At 38.3% G+C, this 26,485-nt stretch overlaps 1 protein-coding gene across 3 annotated transcripts in view; it reads right to left on the bottom strand.

Moving 5' to 3' along the window:
• Positions 1–26,485, bottom strand: part of LOC136857087 (transferrin) — a 389,183-nt gene that overhangs the window by 211,475 nt on the left and 151,223 nt on the right. For all 3 annotated transcript variants that reach the window (XM_068225055.1, XM_067135471.2, XM_067135472.2), the window contains exon 5: positions 15,636–15,786. In XM_068225055.1, the coding sequence (XP_068081156.1) occupies positions 15,636–15,786 (151 nt within the window). The remainder of the gene's footprint in view (positions 1–15,635; positions 15,787–26,485) is intronic.

Below are 26,485 nucleotides of genomic sequence, written 5' to 3'. Positions count from 1 at the left end.
TTCCGTCATTTCTCCTTTAAAAATCATCGCACTATATGTCAGTATCTGTCTATCTAGCAACTTGAAAATTACCGTTATTCTAACTTCATAATATCACCATAAATGCAAAAGAAATATTTGAAAAACACAGGATCGTAACATAATATGACATCCATCAACATCATGCTTTACAAGACAGACTTGATCCTCCCGTACATTCATCGGTGACTGCACCTAGATAAAAAAACAACAAGAGACATTGCAACGTCTACGATAACCTTGTCTAACTACGTTGATTCTTCGCCTCTGGATACCACTGCGATGTTGACCTGGAATACTACATTAGCACTAGGCGTCAACTCAAATGATCTACAAAATCCAACTAGCAAAGAAATGATTTACTTACCATAGAAGATCATATTTCCTTTACGACATGACCTCAATATCTTTACGTTTCCGATTATCTTGCAAAGATCCTAAACATCCCTTTAATATCGTGCGCTCTGGTCAATCTTGTATTTAAATAGGATAAATGTGATGACCATCTACTAGTGTTCGTGAGTGCAATACCCTATAACATTATTCTAAAATACGGCCTCGTACCTAAATAAATTATTCATCACGACAATATCAAAATTCACGCATGACCAACATAATTCCTACCGTCAATACCATCATCAGGACCTTCACATAACATCATCATAAAATTCGCAATCCTAATGACACGTCTATAATCATCACGTCTCTCTATCCACGAAAATACTTTCAAAGATCCTACCATAACTAACACCTTATAACATCGCACAACTCGTCATGCACAGCGAATTCACAATACTAAAGAACAATCTATTCAGGCAATTACGTAAATTACTAAATACGTTGCCGCATTAACATCATATCACCACAATAGTATCACACTTCTATTATCAAAACACTGTATTTCCACACAAGCACATAACATTTTGAAGACCACAGAATCGCACATCGCAAAATACCGAGCTCCTCCGAGGTATTCTGAGCTCCAAGTTAAATTAGCGTTCAATACCATAACATCATTACGGTACCAATAACCTCCATGTCGAAAATCATTCCGCAAAACCTTGCTAGCAAACATTAAAGAAATCTTACACAACCATCGCATATTATCACAATGTAGTCTGGCTCACCGCACTAGACGTAACGAACATAAGTATTACAACGCAATGTTCAACAAATAACGGTCGCTTTCAAGTTAAATTTGTTCATGTCAAATCGACATTAAAATGAATACTACTCTACAACTACAATAAGCAATTACGTGGCGGAATATATAAGATATTCAAGTACTCATCCTAGGTTGTTGCTCCACGACGGTGTCACCTTCCGAGTTCAGCTCTCACTCAATAACATTGTCAAGTATTGTCCATCACATTTCTGATCAGATCCTTTGAGGTCCCTCTATTTTAGTTGTTCATGTTGATTCGTGCACACATTACGTCTGAATGATTAACTGCTGACGGTTCCATTTTACCTGAAACTCAGAGATATCAATTAGAACAAGGATATACACCTTAATACAATTCTTACAGTTTAAATGATACACTTGCCTTTTTCATTCAATAACAAGATATCTTGTTTTACAATATTATATATTTATAATATGCCAATATCTCTCTTATATTTCCTTCAATACAATCTTTTCCCTATGAATTCTTGCTTCCGATCTTACTGAGATGCAGTTTGAGAATGTTAACTTCTTCAGAGACAAAACAGATTCTACTACAACATAATAATTGCAGACGGTTTGCTTTTCGGAATTCTTCTCAGCTTCTAGCTCCCATATGCTCTTGACAATATGAAACATTTGACACATAATGTAAGACGATCTCGTACAAATCAGCTGTACTAGCAAAGGAACTTATTTAATAATTGCCGCCTCGTATTTAGGTTAGTAATCGACAGTTTCTTTATTTCATCTCGATCGTTGGATCGTGCGAGACTAGATGTACAAGGTATGGCCCTCTCATATAAACTTATTATTTACGTATTTCATGGCCCTCAGTAACATTCTGTCACAGATATACTGCCGTTCATGCATTTCGAAAACTTTACTTGAAGAATGTGTATTATTCGCTTAATCCTGCATTATGTTTTACAATGTTTAACTGTCTACAACATTCCAAGATACCACGGGGTTTAGAGCTTGTTATCAATCCGTTAATCTCTTCAATTCAGCGATGCCGTTCACGTAATTAGACAAATCAACTGCTTTCTAATTCATCTGGAGGTGTGATAACCGGATATAAGATTTCATTGACATCATTTCTCGACATAAGCTTCCAATGTGTACACCAATCTCATCCTGACATACATTGGAAGGTTATATTCCTCCTCTACTCAAAAATGAAATTTCGTATGAAAGGAGAAATTTCATATTCATGCCAGATCTTATCATAATTATCTTCTTCAATGAAATCTTCTTTTATCACGTCTGAAATGATCGAAAATAACTCTGGTCTTGGGATACCGTTATACCATATCCTGTCTTCCAATCCTGTCTGGACTTCATCATTCGTCATCTGATCCGTCGGTCAGCGAATAAACATCCCAAGCATCTCCGTTTCTTTCGTCTTCCACGATGATATTAACCTCCCCCTCTTCAACGATCGGAAAACTATACTGCTTAAGACTTGAAGCATTGAAAATAGCAATGTTGTTGGACTCCAAACTCTGTATTTTATAGGCGTTATTGCCCAGTACTTCAATAACCTTGAACGGCCCGATATACAAATGTGCAAACTTGGAATAGAATTTTTCCGTAGGACAAGATACGGCTGGTTTTCTTACAAGAACATAGGTTCCAACCTCCAAAGGTTCTCTAAATTTCTTATGCCTTAACTTCTTGAGACGTTTTTCGGCCTGCCTTTTCATACACGCCTGAGCTTGCTTTATGTTCTCTTCGACGCTAGGACTTTCTTCGGCTGGTCTAGCAATGATCTCGTTCCAGGGACGTCTTGGTTGCTCATTCATATGAAGAACGCTTGGAATATTGCCGATAGACTCGTGCCAAGTAAAATTTATACAATCGGCTATTGTCGGTAAACAAGAAGTCCATGTCCAATGACGTTCATGGCAGAAAATCCTACAATACTTCGCAATTTCCTTCATGACCCTCTCAGCTGCATTGGATTCAGGGTGCCTTATTGAACTAAATCGGTGTTGAATGTTCATTTTCCTTAAAGCTTCCGCAAATTCGTTTGACGTAAACTGTGTTCCATGGTCCGTTAGTATGCATTTTGGTTTACCCATCTTTGGTATCGTTACTCTTTCTAAACTCCTAATTATGGATTTAGAGTTGGCCTTCCTAATGGGCTGAAGTGATACAAATTTTGACATCACATCGAGGACTACCAATACAAAACGGTTTCCACGTTTACCTACGGGTAAACTCCCATACAAATCCATGGCATATACTTCCCTAGGTCGGTCTGGTATTACAGCTATCGGGGGTTGATACAATAATACGGAGTTATATTTCACCCTCTGGCATATATCACAGGTTTTTACTATTCTCCCTATGGTTCTCCGGAATCCAGTCCATGTGAAAGTCTCTCCTATTGTAGCCGCTAATTTATCTAGACCACCATGACCAATCATTCTATGGATGTACCATATGAGTTTACATCTTAATTTGCGTGGCACCACCACTCTTAATTTCTTCCGATCTTTGTCTATGTACTTATACAAGATGTTATTCGTCAGCACATAATCATTTATTTGATCTTCGGGTCCATCATCAGCTGACCTTCTTAGACAATATTCAATAATCTCTTTCAGAGATGAATCTTCAAGTTGCAACTCCGGCAATCGTTTTAAGCTTTCCAAGCATTCTTCATCCTCTTGAGTTATTTCAATAACATTGACCTCCAGAGGCTCTTCTGTTGGATTTCGGCTTAGACTGTCTGCCAACACATTACTTTTACCTGGGCAGAACTCAATTCTTAAATTAAATTGTTGCGCATAAAGTGCCCATCGTGATACTCTCTCGCTGGATAATGTGGTTTTTAACACAAACGTTAGTGCTTTATGGTCCGTCCTAACAACTACCGGATACCCATACACTATTTTCCTCCACTGTTGTAATGCGTAAACAATGGCCAACATCTCAAGCTCAGTGGTCGTATAATTAAGCTCATGGTTTCTTAATTTCCTACTAACGAAGGCCAAATAGTTTATATTATTCTCCCCATTACTCTCCTGATACAATACAGCTCCAACTCCAACCGCTGAGGCATCAGATTGTATGATAAACTCACGATCGAAGTCCGGATATCCAAGTTTTATACTGTTAGCTAGTAATTCCTTCGCGTTAATAAAAGCTCGATCATGACTCTCATTCCACCGCCAACGATTATTGGTCTTCAATAAATCTTGCAGGGGAGCTAATATCTCTGTATACCTTGGACAGTGGCTAGCGAAAAATCTCGTCATTCCCAAGAACTGTCGGATATGTTTAATCCTTCTGGGCTTCGGAAAGTTACATATGGCCTGTATCTTAACTGGGTTTGGTCTTATTCCAGTTCCATCAATTACATGTCCAACAAACAAGATTTCAGATTGGCAGAACTTTGACTTGGACCGATTGATCTTGAATCCAGCCTCATCTAAATTTCTTAGCAGCTGTTCCAACTTGACTACATGCTCCTCGAAAGTTGCTGTCGCCAGTACGATGTCATCAACATAAATGGTTATAAATTCTTTTACTTCCGGTTTCAAGTTCCTGTCTAGAGCTCGTACCAATGCAGCCGCAGAATTAGAAATGCCGAATGGTAGTCTTTCAAAGATATACGTTTGATTATCAAACATGAAACCAGTAAATAGCTTGGATTTACTCTCCAAGACTATGTGGAAGTATGAGGAAGTCAAATCTAATATCGTGAAAAATCTCTTGTTCCGAAATCCTTTTATTATCTCCTTTATTACTGGGGCTTTATCATACTCTGGAATTAATTTGGAGTTGACCTGTCTCGCATCAATGCACACGCGAATTGATCCGTTGCTTTTTCTTACCACTACCAGAGGGCTAACGAATGGTGTATGTGCTTTAGATATTATACCATTATCCATCATCTCCTGTATTACCTTCCTAGCCTCGGGCATGAATTTATCTGGTATAGGGTACGGTTTAATCTTAAACGGCCTCCAATCTTTCACTAATAACTTGTACTCAAAGTTCTTTATTGCTCCAGGCTGGCTCTTAAAAGCATTGCTATACCTTTTCAGCAGATTCTCAATTATCCCTTGCTGTTCAGGATTTCCTCCTATTCCACTGTCGATTGTCTGTCCACATACAGCGTCTTCTGTGTCGTATCTTTCCATTATCTTCTCGGCAACATGTGCAGCTTCATTTATTGAAATGTTCATGGTTTTCTGTAGCTCACTCGTTTCCTTGTTTTCTATTCTAGCTGTGATGTCCTGTCCTCTTTCACCGTCACATCTGATCCTTATTTCTTCTTTCTTTAAATCAATTACTATGTTGTTTTCTCTGATAAAATCTGATCCAATAATTAAGTTATATTGGATTCTGTCCATGACTACAAATGGATGTTCCATTAAATTACCTCCGATTTCTATTGGCAAATAAGTTTGTATCTTGCATTTCGTGACCTTGTCTGGAATTATGCCCTTGATTTTCATGTTGGCAATCGGAATTACAGGCAAGTGTGCTTTGTCTTGCAACTCTGAGAATAGTAGTTTGGAGATGATACTTATGCTTGCTCCAGTATCCAATAATGACAATACTCGAATACCCAATATTGTGACGTAAATAACGGGCAGTCCTCTCTTTAATTTCATTGCTTTAGGTAGACCGTCTTCGTACAACAATTCCTCGGGTTCAAATTCCCACGATTCGATTCCTGCTATGACCCATTCGTGCTGCCTATAATTTGGATTTATCTTACTAATTCTATTATTTGTTACTGATTCCAAAACGAAGTTTTTTTTTTCACCCCGTCATTGCCTTGATTATTCTTGTCAAATGGTGTGGCTGCGGGATTTAACGTTTTATCAGTACCTTCTTTTCTTTGTTCTTGCTGATACAACAGACTAGTCGCGCCCACGCAATCAGCGTTCATATCTTGATTTAATATCGCTCGTTCCCATTGCTTGCACTCCTGCTGCTTTCTTAATTCGCCAAGGTACCTTTCTCTTTCCTTGTTTATCTCCTCGTCCTGTCGAATATCTGATTGTCTTGAATTTTCTCGATACCTATCTCTGCGGTATGGCCATTTATCTCTGTTTCGACTCCACCTTGTATTTCTGTAATATCTAGGATATCTCCGCTCTTCGTTTCGAGACGGTGCCCACTTCTGGCGTGTCTTATCACTCTTCTCATCCCTATGTTCCACTCTTCTGTAGCCTTCATTCGTCCTAGGTCTATCTCCTTGACCGTGACTATTGTATCCCTGGTTTCTTTCTACACCTTCATCTCCTGCTGGTGTTACCACGTTTACCGTCGGATCGACGTGTCTTACTATGCGGCTATTAGTATGTGTTGACGTGCTGTCTATTTGCCGAAGTATCGACTCCGCTTGCACGGCTGACTGAATGTTTGCCGCCGTCAATAATCTCTGTATATCCGCAGGGAACTGTTTGATTATTGCTCGTACCATTTCTGTTTCTGTAGGTGGAGAATCAAGCTCCTTCAGTCGATGAAATTGCATCGTGAAGTATTCGGCAAACCTACTCGGTCCCGTTAAAGAATATTTCTTTGAGTATAGATCGAGTCTGATTCCTTGCTGAACGTCGATCCCCCAGAATCTGTCCAAGAAAGCTTGTTTAAAGCCTGCATAATCCTCAAAAACGTAGCGAAAAGCCTTAAACCAAATGAGTGGTGCACCCTCTAGGTGTTTCTCCACTGTCTTTAACTGACGCTCTGTAGATACCTTTGCTTCCCTAAAATATTCCTCAATCTCTCTTAGAAAACCACGAGGAGTCATACTGGATCCTATATTTCCGTTAAATTTCTTAGGCCTATCTTCATAAGTGCGTATAATGTTAACAATCTGGGTTCCACTTCCTGTTTGAACTGTCCCGTTGTCATTAATATCAACACAAAGCTGTGGTATCTCAAATTGACTGTTTACTTCAGTCTTCCTTCCATCCTCAATTATCGTCTGTCGGTCGTTCAACGATGATACCAAATTTCTATTTGTTTCGTTTTCGATTCTTAGGTTCTGTACGTCCTTTTGAATAGCATTTAAATCGTCTTTTAATCCTTTTATTTGTTGGTTCATCAAAGTTTTATTCTCTTCAGTTTCTTCCGTTATCAAATTGAATCTGTCATTGATCTGCTCTCTTGCTTGGGTTATCTCTTTCCGTATACTCTCATTGGTGATAATGACTTCATCCGATACCTTCTTGAGTTTTCCATCCCAACTATTATCGGTCTCTTTTATCTTCTCCTGCATCACATCCACTTCTTCTTTGAGCTCTTTAAGATCATGGTCGACTTGAACTCGCAACTCTTGGATGCTTGACTTAAAATCATCCTTCAATTCCTCGAATTTTTCTTGAAAATTCCTCTTATTCTCGTTCATCGCTGCATTCACTTCTTCTTTTAAATTTAATACTTCTCCTTGTACTTCAGCGACTTTCGATCCTAACGATACAATCTCTTCTTGCATCACCTTCATATTTTCTTGCACCATATCGGTGATTCTGTCGAAAGTTCCTTGCATTTTTTCGTGTGATTCGTGAATTTCCGCTCTAGTAGTCCTCTGTGATTCCTGTATTTTCTTCTCGGTATTTTCTTGTGCCTCCTGAATCTTTTTCTCAGTGTTCTCTTGCGACTCACGTACCTCCTGAATCTTTTTCTCAGTACTTTCTTGCGATTCTCGTACTTCTTGAATCCTTTTCTCAGTACTTTCTTGTGACTCACGTACTTCTTGAATCCTTTTCTCAGTACTTTCTTGTGATTCTCGCATTTTATTCATTTTTCCAGCGAGCTCCTCCAATAACAGTTTTACTTGAGCAAGAGACGCCATCGTAATTTCCTATATCGTTCCTTATTGATAATATATCACTCTCAATCTCACTCTACAGTCTTTATCTAGTGTTTCCACAACACCTATACCTGCCTAACACCTCACGAATAGATTCAATAAATGAACGTATGGGTCTCTCCGGATCTGACCCGAAATATGACGGACATCCTACAATAAGTGACACGGAACAACCTATCGCTCTATCCGAGTTAAATGATTCATTATCCCGATTAACAAGAGCTGAAACTTTACGGAAAATCCTTCCATAATGTCATAAAATGAAACTAAGTAAAATCGTAGTACTGATTAACGGTCAAATCCTTCCAATATTACTCATAACATATATGATTAAATAAATATTTCAAACATTCTTCACCAACAATGTTGTAGATTCAATGTTCTCTGATTATCAATGTCTCTTCGAGTTTTCCTTTCTTTAAGTCCACTGCCACGCGATAAGTAATTGGAGTCTAGTCGTTCGGTAATAAAACAATTCAACTCTGGCCCCACAGTTGGGTGTCAAGTAAAATTATTAAACCTATATGTGCCCTGACAGCAGTCCCTGTGACTATTTTGTAAATTTTAATTCCGTATCTCAGTGTTGGGTTAAGCCGCGGCGAAGCAATGCAGTCGGAGATCCATGAAGGCTCCACTCAAGGGACGTGCAAGTCCGACGAGTTGGGACACAGGTTAAAATAAGTGGACTGTTATCATCGTGGCTTTTAACGTGGAATGTAATCATCATTTCTGCCTAAATTACGTGAATATTCCTCAATAGAGTATTAAGAGACCGAGGATATTGGCATATTCAACGAGATACATCGACCAACATTTAATCTTAAATTAATTAACTAATGTTTCTACGCTACTTTAAATGAAAACCCCGTAAAATGTTCTATTTATGGAAGGATCTCCCGTTTAATGACTTTAAAATAACTTTAAATGCATCAACTACATTAAAAACAAATTATTGGCAACACAAACGGATATAAAAGGAAAATATTATGTTAAATTAAAAATAAATACCTAACTTCAAGCTCTTGTTATAAATAAATACAACATCGTCAATCGAAACAAAAGAGACAAAGTGCCCCTCTGCTGAAGGCTTACATGGAAAAAATCAGTTATCAATCTCGCATTTTTCAAAAATAAATCACTGGGAATTATAGAATCGTCCACTTCAGAATGTTATTTCCTACCCAAATATCTCATAATATTCCGTCATTTCTCCTTTAAAAATCATCGCACTATATGTCAGTATCTGTCTATCTAGCAACTTGAAAATTACCGTTATTCTAACTTCATAATATCACCATAAATGCAAAAGAAATATTTGAAAAACACAGGATCGTAACATAATATGACATCCATCAACATCATGCTTTACAAGACAGACTTGATCCTCCCGTACATTCATCGGTGACTGCACCTAGATAAAAAAACAACAAGAGACATTGCAACGTCTACGATAACCTTGTCTAACTACGTTGATTCTTCGCCTCTGGATACCACTGCGATGTTGACCTGGAATACTACATTAGCACTAGGCGTCAACTCAAATGATCTACAAAATCCAACTAGCAAAGAAATGATTTACTTACCATAGAAGATCATATTTCCTTTACGACATGACCTCAATATCTTTACGTTTCCGATTATCTTGCAAAGATCCTAAACATCCCTTTAATATCGTGCGCTCTGGTCAATCTTGTATTTAAATAGGATAAATGTGATGACCATCTACTAGTGTTCGTGAGTGCAATACCCTATAACATTATTCTAAAATACGGCCTCGTACCTAAATAAATTATTCATCACGACAATATCAAAATTCACGCATGACCAACATAATTCCTACCGTCAATACCATCATCAGGACCTTCACATAACATCATCATAAAATTCGCAATCCTAATGACACGTCTATAATCATCACGTCTCTCTATCCACGAAAATACTTTCAAAGATCCTACCATAACTAACACCTTATAACATCGCACAACTCGTCATGCACAGCGAATTCACAATACTAAAGAACAATCTATTCAGGCAATTACGTAAATTACTAAATACGTTGCCGCATTAACATCATATCACCACAATAGTATCACACTTCTATTATCAAAACACTGTATTTCCACACAAGCACATAACATTTTGAAGACCACAGAATCGCACATCGCAAAATACCGAGCTCCTCCGAGGTATTCTGAGCTCCAAGTTAAATTAGCGTTCAATACCATAACATCATTACGGTACCAATAACCTCCATGTCGAAAATCATTCCGCAAAACCTTGCTAGCAAACATTAAAGAAATCTTACACAACCATCGCATATTATCACAATGTAGTCTGGCTCACCGCACTAGACGTAACGAACATAAGTATTACAACGCAATGTTCAACAAATAACGGTCGCTTTCAAGTTAAATTTGTTCATGTCAAATCGACATTAAAATGAATACTACTCTACAACTACAATAAGCAATTACGTGGCGGAATATATAAGATATTCAAGTACTCATCCTAGGTTGTTGCTCCACGACGGTGTCACCTTCCGAGTTCAGCTCTCACTCAATAACATTGTCAAGTATTGTCCATCACATTTCTGATCAGATCCTTTGAGGTCCCTCTATTTTAGTTGTTCATGTTGATTCGTGCACACATTACGTCTGAATGATTAACTGCTGACGGTTCCATTTTACCTGAAACTCAGAGATATCAATTAGAACAAGGATATACACCTTAATACAATTCTTACAGTTTAAATGATACACTTGCCTTTTTCATTCAATAACAAGATATCTTGTTTTACAATATTATATATTTATAATATGCCAATATCTCTCTTATATTTCCTTCAATACAATCTTTTCCCTATGAATTCTTGCTTCCGATCTTACTGAGATGCAGTTTGAGAATGTTAACTTCTTCAGAGACAAAACAGATTCTACTACAACATAATAATTGCAGACGGTTTGCTTTTCGGAATTCTTCTCAGCTTCTAGCTCCCATATGCTCTTGACAATATGAAACATTTGACACATAATGTAAGACGATCTCGTACAAATCAGCTGTACTAGCAAAGGAACTTATTTAATAATTGCCGCCTCGTATTTAGGTTAGTAATCGACAGTTTCTTTATTTCATCTCGATCGTTGGATCGTGCGAGACTAGATGTACAAGGTATGGCCCTCTCATATAAACTTATTATTTACGTATTTCATGGCCCTCAGTAACATTCTGTCACAGATATACTGCCGTTCATGCATTTCGAAAACTTTACTTGAAGAATGTGTATTATTCGCTTAATCCTGCATTATGTTTTACAATGTTTAACTGTCTACAACATTCCAAGATACCACGGGGTTTAGAGCTTGTTATCAATCCGTTAATCTCTTCAATTCAGCGATGCCGTTCACGTAATTAGACAAATCAACTGCTTTCTAATTCATCTGGAGGTGTGATAACCGGATATAAGATTTCATTGACATCATTTCTCGACATAAGCTTCCAATGTGTACACCAATCTCATCCTGACATACATTGGAAGGTTATAATATCTGTGTATGTGTAGAATTAATGTGCATATATTTTTGAGTTCAAACAGAACCTTTGTACAGCGTTGCATGGTCTTGGTGATAGATGAGGAAGTCCGGGGTTTAGCTAAATGGTATGTGTGTTTGTTTGTGTATCATGCAAATGTTTCTTTTAATATGGTAATTATGTAGCGTAGGCCCCGGTTATTTTCGTGCTAAGAACAAGAAGTAATATGTGAGTAGGGACATCAGATCATCTCACGGTGTGATCTGACAGAATAATATAAAAAGTGTCATGAACGGTATGAACTAATGAGGAAAGATGAACGATAGCAATCGTAAAACCTCAATTACACCGTTATGCAGACGACGCCCATGGGCGATTCATATTTTGAAGCGGTCATTATTTTCTTTGCCTCCCATATGCGGAGAGTTCATTGTATAGAGCTGTATCAATTTCTTTAACATGTCATATTTGAATAAATTAGTATTCGTAACCCCTATTTTATGATTCTTGTCATTTGTAGCAGTGCTAAGCAGTATCCAGTAGGCATTTGAACCCAGAGATCCTACTTTCCTATTATATACATAAGGCTCCATGTTAAGTATTTGTTTTTTCTTTCTTTCGAACGTACCACTCCCCAAGTGCTCAGGCTGCCGGGCCAGCACAGAAAGTAGGAAGGGGAGCGGTTCGAAGCTCGTTAAGCAATTCGACCCGCTCTTCAATCCAATCTCATCCGTAAGTGTCTACCCCGTTACGTGGAGGCATTCTTATGCGTGGGTCATCCATTCGAGGCCCGGAAGGGTGTACTACCATGGCTGAAAAACAAACCAGAGGGTTTTGATCTTCCACGAAAGACCTGGACAACTATCAACAGGATTCGGACTGGCCATGGCAGATGTGCCGACTCCCTCCATAAATGGGGAGTACTTAATTCGGCAGCGTGCAGTTGTGGTGCCATGAAGCAAACAATTCAGCACATTGTGGAGCAGTGTCCTCTCACTGCCTACCAGGGAAACCCAAGAGACTTTTTTCTGCTCTCACCCTTGTGTGTTTACTATGTAAATAAATTGAACCTGTAAATATTTCAAACTGTAAATATTATGTATTACTATTGTATTTATATGTAATGTGATGTATTAGCCATACGCTAAACTAATAACTGTATTTTAATCTTTAAAAAAATATTTTCTGCTGCTCAGAATAAAAATGCAATAACAATACTTAATTTACAGTTTACGTTACTGAGTGAAGTCCATTTTGTAGTTGGAAATTTAATACACACTTTGAAAAACAAAAAGTAGAAATAAATCTTAAAAACTTGGGATATGTAAAGGCGCGTTTCGACAGTGCCTTTTTTCGTGTCGTGCAACGCTGCGTTTGGCACTGCACGCTGTATTGCAAGGTGCAAGAGCCGCAAGAACCATGCCTCTTGCCTCTTCGTGTTCACACATGGACAAAAACGAGGCACATGCAGTATTTGAAAATGGCTTCTAAACAACTTTAATGTGCTAGTACCGCTGCTGCTACTCTGATAGTTATTGCTAATAAAAGCAAACATAATCGAAAGCAATGGGTGCCAGACTTTCCGCGTTGTCACAGTACAACATTAAATATTCTTCAAGACGTCAATAATGACGACTATTTTTTTCATAATTTTACTCGGATGGTTCCGCATGACTTCAAGATAATCTTGCACTTGATTGGGCCATTTATAAATAAAGGAAAACACTAATATGAGAGATGTAATTTCATTGTGCACACAGTTAGCTGTGACTTTACGTTTTCTAGCTACTGGTGACTCCTATCACACAGCATTTGCTAGTTTTCATTGCCTATTTACAGAGTTCAAATTTTAAAAATATATCACGAAATCAAATGTTTGAAAGATTTACAATGCTCCTTCTTCAGTCATCAGTATAATCACTGTCTGATGAATCAGATGAACTGTCGTTTAAGGATCCGTCAGCGCATCTTTCTTCCAATAACATTTCTCAATTTTATTGGTGTGCTCAATGCATTTTTTCCACAGCTCCGGAGTAAGGGACCTCAAGGCTTCTTGGCATAGATCCCGCATCACCTTCATTGACCTTCCTCTCTCCACCTCATTGGATATATTCACTTAGATTTTATATTCTACATATGCCCATATCGACTCTATGGGGTTAAGCTCACAATGAGTGGCAGCCTGATGAGTTCAATGTCAGAACGAACATGATTGATGATCTACTCGAGTTTTTTTTCAGGTGTCCAAACAATGAGCTCCACTTCATACATTTTTTCTTTTACTCTTTGTCAGACTCCATAACTGAACAGTGAGCGTGTTGATTTTCAGATACAACGGTCCTGGGTCTGATTACTGGCCAGGTCATTGAAATTTGTCTAATCTCGGGGCTAAGTGATAGGGCTTATTCGAAATGTACCCTCTCTTCAAGGTATCAAGAGTAATGTCAAGATGCTTTCAACTTTTGAAACATCTTGTTTTTGAAGTTCCAATTGTTGGGAGGAAATGCCACTCTTCGTCGTCTAGCATGTCATTCCCTTATTCCACCTTTTCACCCCATAACACAACACATTAATTGCGAAGTAGCTCTACAATAGCCCTACTTAAAGCTGACAGAGTTCAGTTGGTGTGGCAAATAGGTCAAACGGGCAACATCACTCAACCAATATGCTGTTTTCTTTTCTCAAAACCACTAAATTAAATATAAATCAATATAAAATCCACAATTCCAAACAGGCAATAGGTGGTTTTAATTTTAGCCTCACATTCACATGAGCTTTATAAAAAGACAAATTTTCTTACTGCTATAATCACCCACTAATAAGAAAATGTTGTTTCACAAAATTTATAACAACGTTTTTTACAAATATGAGATGAAATAAAAACTTGAGTACATGTCAACAATAAGTTACTTTACAACACATTACAGTTTGGTAACGATTAGATCAATACTTTTAAAATTATCATTTTCAAAGTGAGCGTTCCATTGGAAATGGAAAAATACTGGCACTTTCTTTGTTCAACCTATGTTAAAATTTTAACTGGGTAGGATAAAAATTTCTACTCCACAAAATTAAACTTATAATAAAGTAAGCAAATTTTGATGTAGCTTGTTTCTCTGTGAGACAAAGGATACACTTTTTATAAATATATTAACTTGGGTGTCTATACTTTTTTCCAGGACAGTAGGTTGCATGAGTGATGCATAGAGTGCTTGCAACTACTTGCGCCTAGTTGTGCATATAAGACTGACACATGCAGCGCTGCATGCTCCAACTTGCCTCGCCTTGCCTCAAGCCATAAGTTGCACGAAAAAAGGCACCGTCTAAACGCGCCTTAAGGGCAACAGTGATGCATGGTTGAAAAGGCAGGAAAATTTGAACATTTTATAAAATCTCTTATAATTAGAATTTTGACAATATAAATGTGGTGTTGATATTTACCATCACTCATTTTTAAGCTATTGTTACGATGTGTCACCACTCCCAAAGGTATTTTAGTGCTACTGCCAGCAATTATTCAGGCCACCCCTCACGTGGGAAACAGACTCTGGGACTCACGTAGGCAGGACTGCCTCCGAAAAGGGTCCCTACCTGCTATCATATAGGACACAAAAACATGTGCAGGAGGCTAAGGTGGGGGAAAGCAGGGGAAGGAGGAGGCCCACAGCAATATGGATCAAACTCTGTCAAGAACAGTATAAGGAGAAGACTGGAATGGAATACAATTACTGAAGAGGGGTGGCAGAAGAGAGGCAACGGTGGAAAAGTACCATCAACGCCTCAACCTGGCAGGAAATGGACAAGGGGAAATGAAAATGACGACGACGACGATGATGATGATGATGATGATGATGATGATGATGATGATGCTTCCAGTTGCCACGAAGCATGCCATTACTGAGATACGTGTAGCATTTGTTAACATCGTTTGTAGCATGTTCAATAATATAATGAATATTGACATTTTATTCCTCTGTTAAACTGGATCTCCCCCAAACTAAAAAAAATTATGTAACAAATTCTAGTAAAGTATCACTATACTGGTTACTTACAATTGCAGCTAGCAAGCATTAAACAACTTACGTAGGTTTTCTTCCAGGCTGGCATCCTCTGTCCACTTCCCAGGACGGCAAGAATTGTCACCAAAGAATTTGGTAAGAGAGTCAAGTTCATTTTCAATACTTGAGTTTTTACTGAGGCAGTTTCCTCGAGGAACCACCTCCGATTCAAAAATCTACAAGAAGATTTCAAAGATTTTATAATTCAATACCCAGTACAACAAACAAGCAGAAATAATTATGCATAGTACAAACATTCAACAAATACTACCTAAATTAATTAACAGATGAAGATGCAATAAAAGATGAGTGGGCATGCAACTGCTATATTAACTGTGTTACGCCATCGTAACCTTACGGCTATTAGGACTGTAGCCTAGGGTTGGGCACTATGTCGGCACACTGTGCCGGTGCACAGTTATGTTCCGCTGTTCCAGAACACCGAGTATCAACTGTTCCGAAATATTCTCAAGCGATACGGAGACACCGACTCGCTGTCCCATCAGAAGCGCCACTATGCACTGCCCTTCGCCTACTAGGTGAACTGTGCAGTGGGCGCACGGGACACAGGACTGTAACTGCGCAGTGTAGAGAGAACTTCAAGAGGCAACATTACATGCTCCGCGCCAGTGGGAATGTGCCTGTACGGAACGTGCTGTGTGGTGTGTGTCTTTGTGTAGTTATGGCCATGTCCAGCATAAAGCTGCACGGAACGTGAACAAACAGCCGGAACACTGAAATTCGCGCCCAATAATCACATTTAAAGGCTGCTTTTAGGTTAAGATTTTTCCGGTCAATATGAAATATACATAACACGGTTATGATGGCAGTGCAGGTGTTTAAAAGTAACTAATTCAAGAATATTTTCACCAGTTGAATGTATTGGCCTGTATTGTGAGTAATTAGGGCCAGGATAAAACTTCATGGCACGTGAGAAAGCAGTCTGAACTCTGAATGAAATACTCACCCAAAAAATCATGTGTAAATTTTCTTTTTAGGATAAGAATTTTTTCATTCATTCTGAAATACACCTGTCATGATTACACTGGCAGTACAGGTGTTTACAAATGTCACAATGTTATTTTCACCAATTAAAAGTATACTCACACAGTTGAAGAAACATTCGTCAGTGCTCTATTCACATTCACAATATACAAGCGGTACACGAAAATAAAAACTGTGGGATGTTTAAGTTTGAAATGTCTTGTCACTGTGCCGGTTGAAGGTCCCTTTGCAGACAAAATAGAACATAAATTGCATTTCACTCTGTCCGGTTTTCTTCTAGTAAAAAAGTCCTGAACAGGACTCCGATGTGACATTATGCAAAGTTTGCCGTCTTTCGTACTGTTTAATTACTTTCTTGCTGTTATGCTCTTTGCACTTTGAATTCCTTCCCTCTCAACTTCCATTTACCTTCTTTAATGTTTCGAAAATTTCCCTCAACACTTTCTCGGGGATTGATGTTAAAAATTAATTTGGACTTTAAGGTAACTTTTAAGCCCAAGAAAAATATAGGTCATCACTTTGGAATTAGAAATATAACTGGATGAAAACGTTGTACTTTCGTGCTGTTATGCTCTCTGCACTTCGAATTCCTTCCCTCTCAACTTCCATATACTTTCTTTAATATCTTGAAAATTTCCCTCATCACTCTCTCGGGGATTGGCGTTAAAATTAATTTGGACTTTACGGAAACTTTTAAGCCCAAGAAAAATATAGGTCATTGCTTTGGAATTAAAGATATAACTGGATGAAAAAAAGTTTACACTCCAGCACAGGGCGGCACACAGCCGGTATCGAGAGTCAGACAGAGCCAAGGCCAACTAATCTATCTAGTGTGGCCTTGACACAGCACATTCGGTACAGGCACATTCCAGCTGACGCGGAGCATGTCATGTTGCCTCTCGAAGTTCTCTCTACGACGCAGTTACAGTCCTGTGTCCCGTGTCCCGGCACTCTGTACTGAAACACTCCGCCTCAAGCTCCTAATTTTGCGGAACAACTGAATGTTCCGGTCTGCCCAACCCTACTGTAGCCCAGGAGTGTCAAGTCAAAGAGGGTGATGCGCAGGAGCAGAATGAAAGGAAGAGAGATTTATTTCACACTTGTAATTGCTTACAAAACTTAGTATCGTATACAGTAACATTAATTTTTAGCTTCTGAAATTATGGCCACCATGCTACAAAAGATCTCATGAGCCATTGGGCCTACTAGCTGATAGCTGTCTTGAATGGGGATAGTCAAGAACTGGATATTACATGATCAGTACAACAGATTTCACCATTGTCAATGCCAGTTTACTTGACCAGGGTGATTACAGTTCAGTTCAAGATAATACCTAAATTATCCAAGAAACTAAAAGAGCTGCATTCCAGATTCTTGAAACCTGTTGTGAAATTGTTACAGAGGTGGCAATCAATTACGAGTACATGTAGTCTTCCAAAAATTGCTAACAAATATTCTAACCCAGCAGAGGCCAGACTTGCGTTCCTGACGTGCTAGGACATCCTAAGAGCACGACTATACCTGGTCGTCCCTCACCACTGTGATACTTAGTGAAAGTATGAGAGAGAGAGATGTATGCTGACAGTTGCAGAAGGTGTGTTTGTAGTGGAATCGGACCGATTAAGCAAAATCTGAGAGGGGAAATTTCAGGAAATGTCCAAAACCAGCAAATCTGGCTTTCTCTAATCTTTTCCGTAATTAATGACACACTAAATTGCATCTGAATGGTGTCATTGGTTTCATGATCCCAAACAGAGATACCCAGTATCCATTGGAGCATTCGCATCTCCATGGTAGGAAGGCTGCTCTCAGCATCTGTCATTGCTGTTCAACACTGAGTGCCATACCGTGCAACAAGGTGTATAACCAATCTGTAGATCATCGATTTGAGGCACACTGGCATTCATCTGTCACAGAATACACCACTGAATTCCTGCCAGTATATCCAGTCTGAATTAACTCTTGCTTGCATGTCACCACTGATGCTACCATCACTTTGGAGATGGCAGCGATGATAATGGGAAATGTCCACATTTTCTAAGTATTGTGCATTGATATGAAAGATTCCAGGAGTTGCAAGGCTCCAAATATTTAGTTTTCTGGATGTTCAGGTGGAATCCAAATTGTCTGAGTAGTAGCAGCAAGCATGACGCCATCAGTGTAGGTCATGGTACAGGGCATGTACAGATATAAGTCCGGTGTGATGGTGTCCATGACCACAATGAACGGAACTGATGACAATGCTGAGCCTCTATGTACTCAAAGTGTCACCGGGAAACTGTCAGAAAGGCCAGCTGAACATCACACACAGCTACTGGTGTTCTTGTAGAGCATTTTCACCCCCGTTATGAGTCTCTCTGGCATACCATATCCTTGGGGAGCATACCAGATCAGCAGGTGTGGGATGTGATCAAAAGCCTTCCCTAAATCGAGGAATACCATATGTATCTCCTGGTGTTTTCCACGAGCTGACAGGTTGCAAAAATGGCATCAGCTGTTCCACATCTCTTAACAAAACCACACTAGCTGGCGGCGAGTTGAATTACGCTGATCGAGAATTCTTTCAAAGATCTTCTTAGTATGAGACGGGAAGTGTATCGGTTGATAATTGGTACAGTCAGCTGTTTCTTGAAGATGGGAATTGTAAAGCTCATTGTATCGTAATATGTAACTTCATTCTCTGTAACTTTGTTGAGGCTCTTCATTAACCCTCTGGTTGCCGCGCAGTCAAACTCAGTGCGGCAAATTCATTTGTTTTCACTAAGCTGATAAACGTAGTTATTTCCCACCTTAGAAGCCAAGGAATGCTATGTTCATTATATGACCACTAGGTTTCAATTTATGTGATTGCTAATCTGCCTCTTGTCAGTCATCTGTGGACTGTGGAAGATGACAGGTACTGTGACGCCGCACTGAGCGAAGCACACGCCCACTCCTAAAATAATTTCTTTCGCAATTGCTGTAGGACATGTTTGCTCCATGTGTGCTTGTTTTATAGTTCATGCAGATCATCCATTGTGATTTAAGTATTATTCGTGTAACTCTTGTCGCTGTGAATGTTCCAGTATTATTTTTCACATTGGCAAATATGTTTCAGATCAATTTCATTACTATAAATACAGAAGATTTCTTTTGTTTTGTTTGTGAATTGTTTCTTGATCTAAACAAACATTCAAAAGATTATTTATCTATTTCTTTTGGAAGGGCTGAAAGATTGGCAACCATGGAGGACATTCATCAAGTCCTTCTAGAGCTTCCAATGATGATCTACATCTTCTCCACGAGAATGAGGACGGAGACGATGATGACGATCACGGACATGAAGTTGTGGTGGAGAAAGAAGAGGACAGTGATACGGATCAGTCAGTGGATTCGGGAGCGGGTGAACCTGATAACGACGGAGATGATTTCAAATTTAATTTGGTAAAGACTTAGACACAATCTGGTGTAGCCAACTGGTTACTGAACCAGTCTAAAGTGGGTCGAGAAATATAATTTAAACTTTTCACAGTCCGAAATGAGTTGTAAGGGATGACAGAACTGAACTTGATGAATTTCTAAAATTCTTTGATTTTGATATCATTGACAATATCGTTTCATGAAATAATATTTTTATTGATAAATTTTGGTCCACCACCAAAGTTTTGAGAGAGAGAGAGACTGCAATGATAAAATGAGAGCAGAAATAATGGCTCTTTTTGGGGTTTTATTCCTGATCGGAGTGGAAAGAAAAAAGAAGATACACTAACAGTGAAGAACTACGGAAAGTAGGAGGCACAGTATGTCTTCCCTAAGAGCTGTATTCAGTCTCAAGTGGTTTCGTTCTTTGATGCGAGCACTTTGATTTGAAAATGTGCACACTCGTCAAAAATGACAATGTGGTAAGTTAGCAGCTATTATGGAATAGCATACAAGCTTCCTGAACAATTGTCAATTGAATTATTCCCATAGTGAGTTCGTCACAGTAGACAAAATGTTCGTCGAATTTCAAGGGTGATGGAATTTCATATAGTATTTGCCAAACAACTGGGCGAGGTACTGGTCATTCTCCCCAGTTGTATCCCCCGACCAAGAGTCTGAAGCTCCAGAACACTGCCCTTGAGGCGGTAGAGGTGGGATCCCTCGCTGAGTCTGAGGGAAAAGCCGAACCTGGAGGGTAATCAGATGATGATGATGATGATGATGATTTGCCAAACAAACCGGCCAAATATGGCCGAGAGGATGCTGTATGACAGCAAAACATATTATATATCTAATTTTGAACTGTACTGTGGAATTCAGATACCACGTCCATTTGCGATGTCCAATAAACAATTTGTCATTGTAAAGAGAATGACTATTTCTATACAGCATTCGAACCGAAACATTACCACCAACAACTATTACTCCAGTTATGAGTTGGCAACATATCTTCATGAATATGGCCTCATATTTTCACATTTTCCCCAAAAATGTGCATTAAAATGATATTTTGTAGGAGCCGCAGTCCATGTGGCACGTGCCCATCCATGTAATTTCCTAAGGTGCGCCAACCGGAGGGTTAATTTTTCCTTTCTTCTTTTCTTCTATAGATACTTGCCACCTCCATAAAATCCTAGCTATGTTCTTAACGTAATTTCTGCATGGGTGACTAGGTAACTTCCTTATCATGTAAATTTGTACTGCATCTCCCCATTTGATTATAGCCCTCCAGGCAAGGGTTCCTTCTTTTTCTACCGCTTTTCCCACATATGTGAGGTCATGGGTGCGAACTGTGCTGCACATGACGCCAACCCTATATGGAGGGATGTAATCACTATTGCGTGTTTCTGTGATGGTTGGTAGTATAGTGTGTTGTCTGGATATGAAGATGAAAGTGTTGGGACAAACACAAACACCCAGTCCCTGAGCCAGAAGAATTAATCAGACTCTATTAAAATCCCTGACCCGGCCGAGAATCGAACCCGGAACCCCCTGAACCGAACGCCTCAACGCTTACCACTCAGCCAAGGATTGCAAGTGACTAATCTCATGTTTTAATCCGTATTGAAATCTGTTGATATACAATAATAAAGTTTTATTATGAATCCACCTGTTCAATACATTATAATGTTGTTACATTTAAAATAACTTCATTAGTTAAAAAGTTATATATGGGACATGTTTCGCTCCCTTATAGAGCATCATCAGCCAAATCTGAATCTCAAATAATTGTTATTTACGTAAATAAAGACTTAAGAACTATTAGAACATTTTTGACAAACTTAAAACTTATTCTATTAGAAAAATCATAAAATATAAAATCTTTGTATACATGGCTTAATAGGAAGATACATTAAAATTATGGAAGAGAGAGTACTAAAATATAAAATAAATAATATATATATATTGTGCCGTTTCACAGTTCTTCATAAGAGCTGTAGGAACAAAGATGGAGTCTCTGCGATCAAAATGTCAAATAAAATGCATTTAACGTCAGTACGGGCCGGAATGTAAGTCCTTTCATCGGTCGATTACGGAAATAACCGCGTATAGAAGGCGCTGAAAAAAATGACAAATGGACATTATTTAAAACCATTATTCAAGAAAAATGTGCTCATCACTTATTATATAATCTGAACTCGAAGCTGTAAGAAGACTCAAGACTAGATTGTAAGGGATTATCCAGCGGAGCTAAAGATTATAAGTTGGAAACGAAAGATAATTCGCGACTACACGCCAATCAGCTGATATCAAGATTAAATCGTTGCGCGGAAGATTAAATACGTAAAAAAAAGGAGATAAATAGACTACAGTAGAACTACGTCACGAAGTGGCGCAGGGCTTCAATAAAATTTTCCCGATACTGTTTAATGTTGAAGGACACCTACTGATCAGTTGTTGAGTGCATTTACGCCAACAAAAAGATAGCGGAATGAAATTCATTTTCAAATTGGAATATATACAGAACATCTGTCTTAGTCGATTTTGAACTAGTTTATTGGATCAACTGTACCCTAACGAAATCTATGCAATCTGAGCAACGCAAGAGATATATTAATTGGAAGATGTCAGCAATGAATCAAATATTCTATTATTGTTCTGTTTCATACGCACGAGTCTCCACCATGGGTCTGTAAGGAAGCAAGGCAATGCTGCTTGGATCCTGACAAGGCAATACGATGTTAGCTGTCCCGGATGACCAGTGATCAGTGTTGAGAAGCTACGATGTACCCGACCACTTGTGGAGGAACCAGATGACGAAATCCTAATCTCAGATGACCGGAGATGAGGAAACATCGAGACCATCTTGAGCAAAGCTAAGTCCATTACCTAAGTCGTTTTCGTAAGAGTATATTATTTCTTTTATTGCATGTTGATTTTTGTTTTGTGCGAAGACAGTGCGTAGATAAACGCCTTGCTGATGTGATTGGAAGTAGGTATTCATCCATATGGTATGTCAATTCCACTTGTAGGCGTGGTCACCAAGTGATTTTCCGATCGTAATGTTTTCCAGTGATATTTGAGGAGAGATAGCTAGAGTTATTATTATTACCAGTGTTGAGTAAAGAGTGAAGTTGGCATTAATACCTGTGTGTCCTAATTTAATCAATGTCAATCAGTTCAAGATCGTATATAGGATGTGTTTTATGAAGGAATATGGCAGTAGACTACTCCAAGTTCATGTTAAATTTGGCACTATGACAGTAGTAAGTAAAGTAGGCATTTTATGAATGTCACGGCACGTTGATGTGCAAGTTAAGGTAGTGATTTACATATGATGAAGTGAAAGAGTTGTTATATATGAAATACGAGTATTAATTAACGCGTCATAGATATGATATAAGGATGTTAATGATTTATGATGGCGGTATTTATTGTTTTCTTCGAGAGAGAAGTAGTCATAGTTGTGCGAAGTGAGATCTAGTCATTTCAAATGATGTTTCGGAGAGTGTCACTGAATTCTCGCCAATTCCATGTAATAATTCTGGATCATACGCATTGTACATAGCTTAGGATATGATCTCGAGACGAGTAGTGCAATGTTTTTTTTATCCATGTTAGGATTACCTAGAGAATCATATATGTACTCAAGATAAGATTTGAGCCTTCACTGATTTACTTAGGATGATCTTGAAAACTCTCGCGATGTCTAACTTTATTTCTGGACAAATTTCAACCTATAGGCTGATCACTGGTGACATAGATTTTCAAGGGAGAATTATTGTTTTTTTTTTAGTCGGAGATAGTGTCATCTGACATAGATTTTCCGTTGATAGTATGTGTTATGATAGCTACATATGATATGAGTGGTGACGTTTTTTTTTTTTTTTGCAACCATGTACGCACGTAGTCTGATAATCAATAAGCTAAGGTCATTTTACCTTAAGTTCATAAATTAAATCTTGCGATAACGTTACTTGTAGGGTGATTACGACTTACAATGGACGTAGCTTAGCTTATGATGTGTGACACAAGGAAATATGAGCGTCTAAGAGGCAACTAAGTAGGCAGAAGTGAATGTTTAAAATGTAAAACATACAAGAGAGTACTTGTCAAATCAAAGGAAGAAGAGCTTTGTGATAGCCTTATTGAGAATTCTAAACCTGCATCTAGACAAACAGTCAGTGAAAATTAAGTAATGTGACAGTTTATAAAGTAAGGAATAGGTGGTAACTAACAGAATCTAATGCTTATCCCAAGAATAATTGTTTCAGACAACTTGAACTCCATTTCTTGACTGAACATTAACTCGGCAATTCTACTAGCGTTTCTTTATTTTCTCAAGAGAGTATCACTAGAAATACTGTAAATAGTAGTTAATACAATTTTTATTTTTCTTCTTTGAGGATGCATCCTATATTCTTAGTATACTTGATTTTAACGTTTATTTTCTTGCCAGTATGGCACATGTAAATACCATTATCTGTATTCACATTAATTTATTTTATTATCGCCCAACTTTGTAAGTGAGTTGTATACGAAGGAAAACATAGCTTTTTCAAAAGTTTCCCAGATGTTACATAGAATTTATTCTAATAATTTATGATTTTTGGAGATCAATGGGCTTGTGAAAGGAAATAATATGATCCAAGAAGACATTTATTTAGGATAAATTCGGAAGATGTAATTTTTCTGAAATGTTGTTGACGGATATAGACTATAGGGTTGACAGTGAGTTACTCATTTCAAGAACTATTTCATTGGTAAAAATTTGAGATAATTTTCTTGAATATTTGACTTAATATTTAAAATAAACATGGAATAGTGAAACCTATCCACTCTTTCTCTGTGTTCTTAGAATAAGAATTAGTTGTAAGACTGTAGTAGTTTCAAGCGACGACAATTTCTCTAAGAGCTAATAAGAGTATGGTATCTAACTAGATACGAGTAAGAGACGTCTTTCTGCGTTAGTTAGAAACTTCCATTAATCGTCCTGGACGTTCTTCTATTACGGAACTCACACCCGTAGAAATCAGTCACCGGATTAATTGAATTTAGAGCTAGTCAGGATCTCTTGTGTCCATGCCTGGACGCGGGAACGGCGCAAGTAGAAAATGGCGCCTCAACGTGATGCGAATGGAGAAAAACGCCACAGGAACTGTTGGTCGCAAACCAAGTAGAATTTTTGGGATACTCGTGTATGTGGAAATTCAAGAGAAAGTCGTCGTGGGAATTCCAAGAGAAAGAATACGACACAGAACTGTGAAGAGGTTGATTCCCATATGTAGCGATAAGAATGAGGAAAACATTGGGAAACCTGTTAAGAAGATGACAGAGATGATAGTCGAATAACGGATCTTTGGTGCAATATTAGAGTAAAATGGGAGAATTTACTCAAAAGAAGTGGGTAAGATAAAGGAGATATTTTAGGAATTAATGGATGAGGAATTATTGATTGTAACAGCAAGATGATTGCATGGAGATGGAGATGTCGTACGGTAATTTCTTTACTGGAATGTTATGCATTGTTATTTTATGGGATCGAAGTGGACACAGCAAGATATTAGACTGTGAGAACGAGTAGATGCCCAGTATAGATAATGGAATAGGGGAAAGAAGAAATGGATGATTGCTCTGAAGAGAATAGCAGAAAATAGCTGGTAGCAGTCAGAACTCGGAAAGAAGGAAAGATGACCGCTAATATGTTAATTTATTTAGATGTAACTTAGATATAAGAGATAGATTGTAAGAGGTTATTTGAGTTATTTTCAGTTAAGAATTGGAGTCATAATTACATGGACAAGTACCTCATATTTCCTAGTGTGATTGGGTCAACATCGTGAGCTGAGTCAGATCCAAGTAGTGAAGCCTGCCTGTTTATTTACTGAATATATATATTGTTGATTGAAGTAGTGGGAGAGACAATGCTGGAGAACTTGAGTTGTGGAGAACTTAGGGAAAATATAGAGTTTATTAGGATTTTTGGAATTTAGAATACTAATTGAATATCGATATGACGACGTTAAACCATTTGAAAGCTCAATTTGAGGAGTATCAAAGGGAACAACGAGAAGAACAAGAACAGTATCGAAAAGGCCAAGAAGAGAAACAAGAAAAATATCAAAAAGAACAGGAAGAGAAAGAAAGAAGACAGAGAGAAGAGCAACGGGGATTGTTGCAGGCTATAAAAGAAATGATGGAAGAAGCTAAAAAGGAGAGATGGGAAGAGAATAGACAGCGCGATGAAGAAGCTAGAATGCGTGATGAAAAACGGGAGGAAGAAGCCAGAAGACGCAACGAGGAAGCTAAGAAAGAGAGGCAGGAAGAAATGAGAAGGCAAGAGGAAAGGTTAAAGGAGATTATGGAAAGGATGGATAAACATGATGAAGAATCTAAGAGAGAGAAGCAAGAACAAGAGGAACGATACCAAAGATTTATGGAAGAGAAACATAAAGAAATGATGGAGGA

The sequence above is a fragment of the Anabrus simplex genome, chromosome 1, assembly GCF_040414725.1.
Source record: "Anabrus simplex isolate iqAnaSimp1 chromosome 1, ASM4041472v1, whole genome shotgun sequence".
Classification (NCBI taxonomy): domain Eukaryota; kingdom Metazoa; phylum Arthropoda; class Insecta; order Orthoptera; family Tettigoniidae; genus Anabrus; species Anabrus simplex.
Note: the sequence above shows the minus strand (reverse complement) of the source record. Positions and strands in the feature narration are given on the sequence as shown.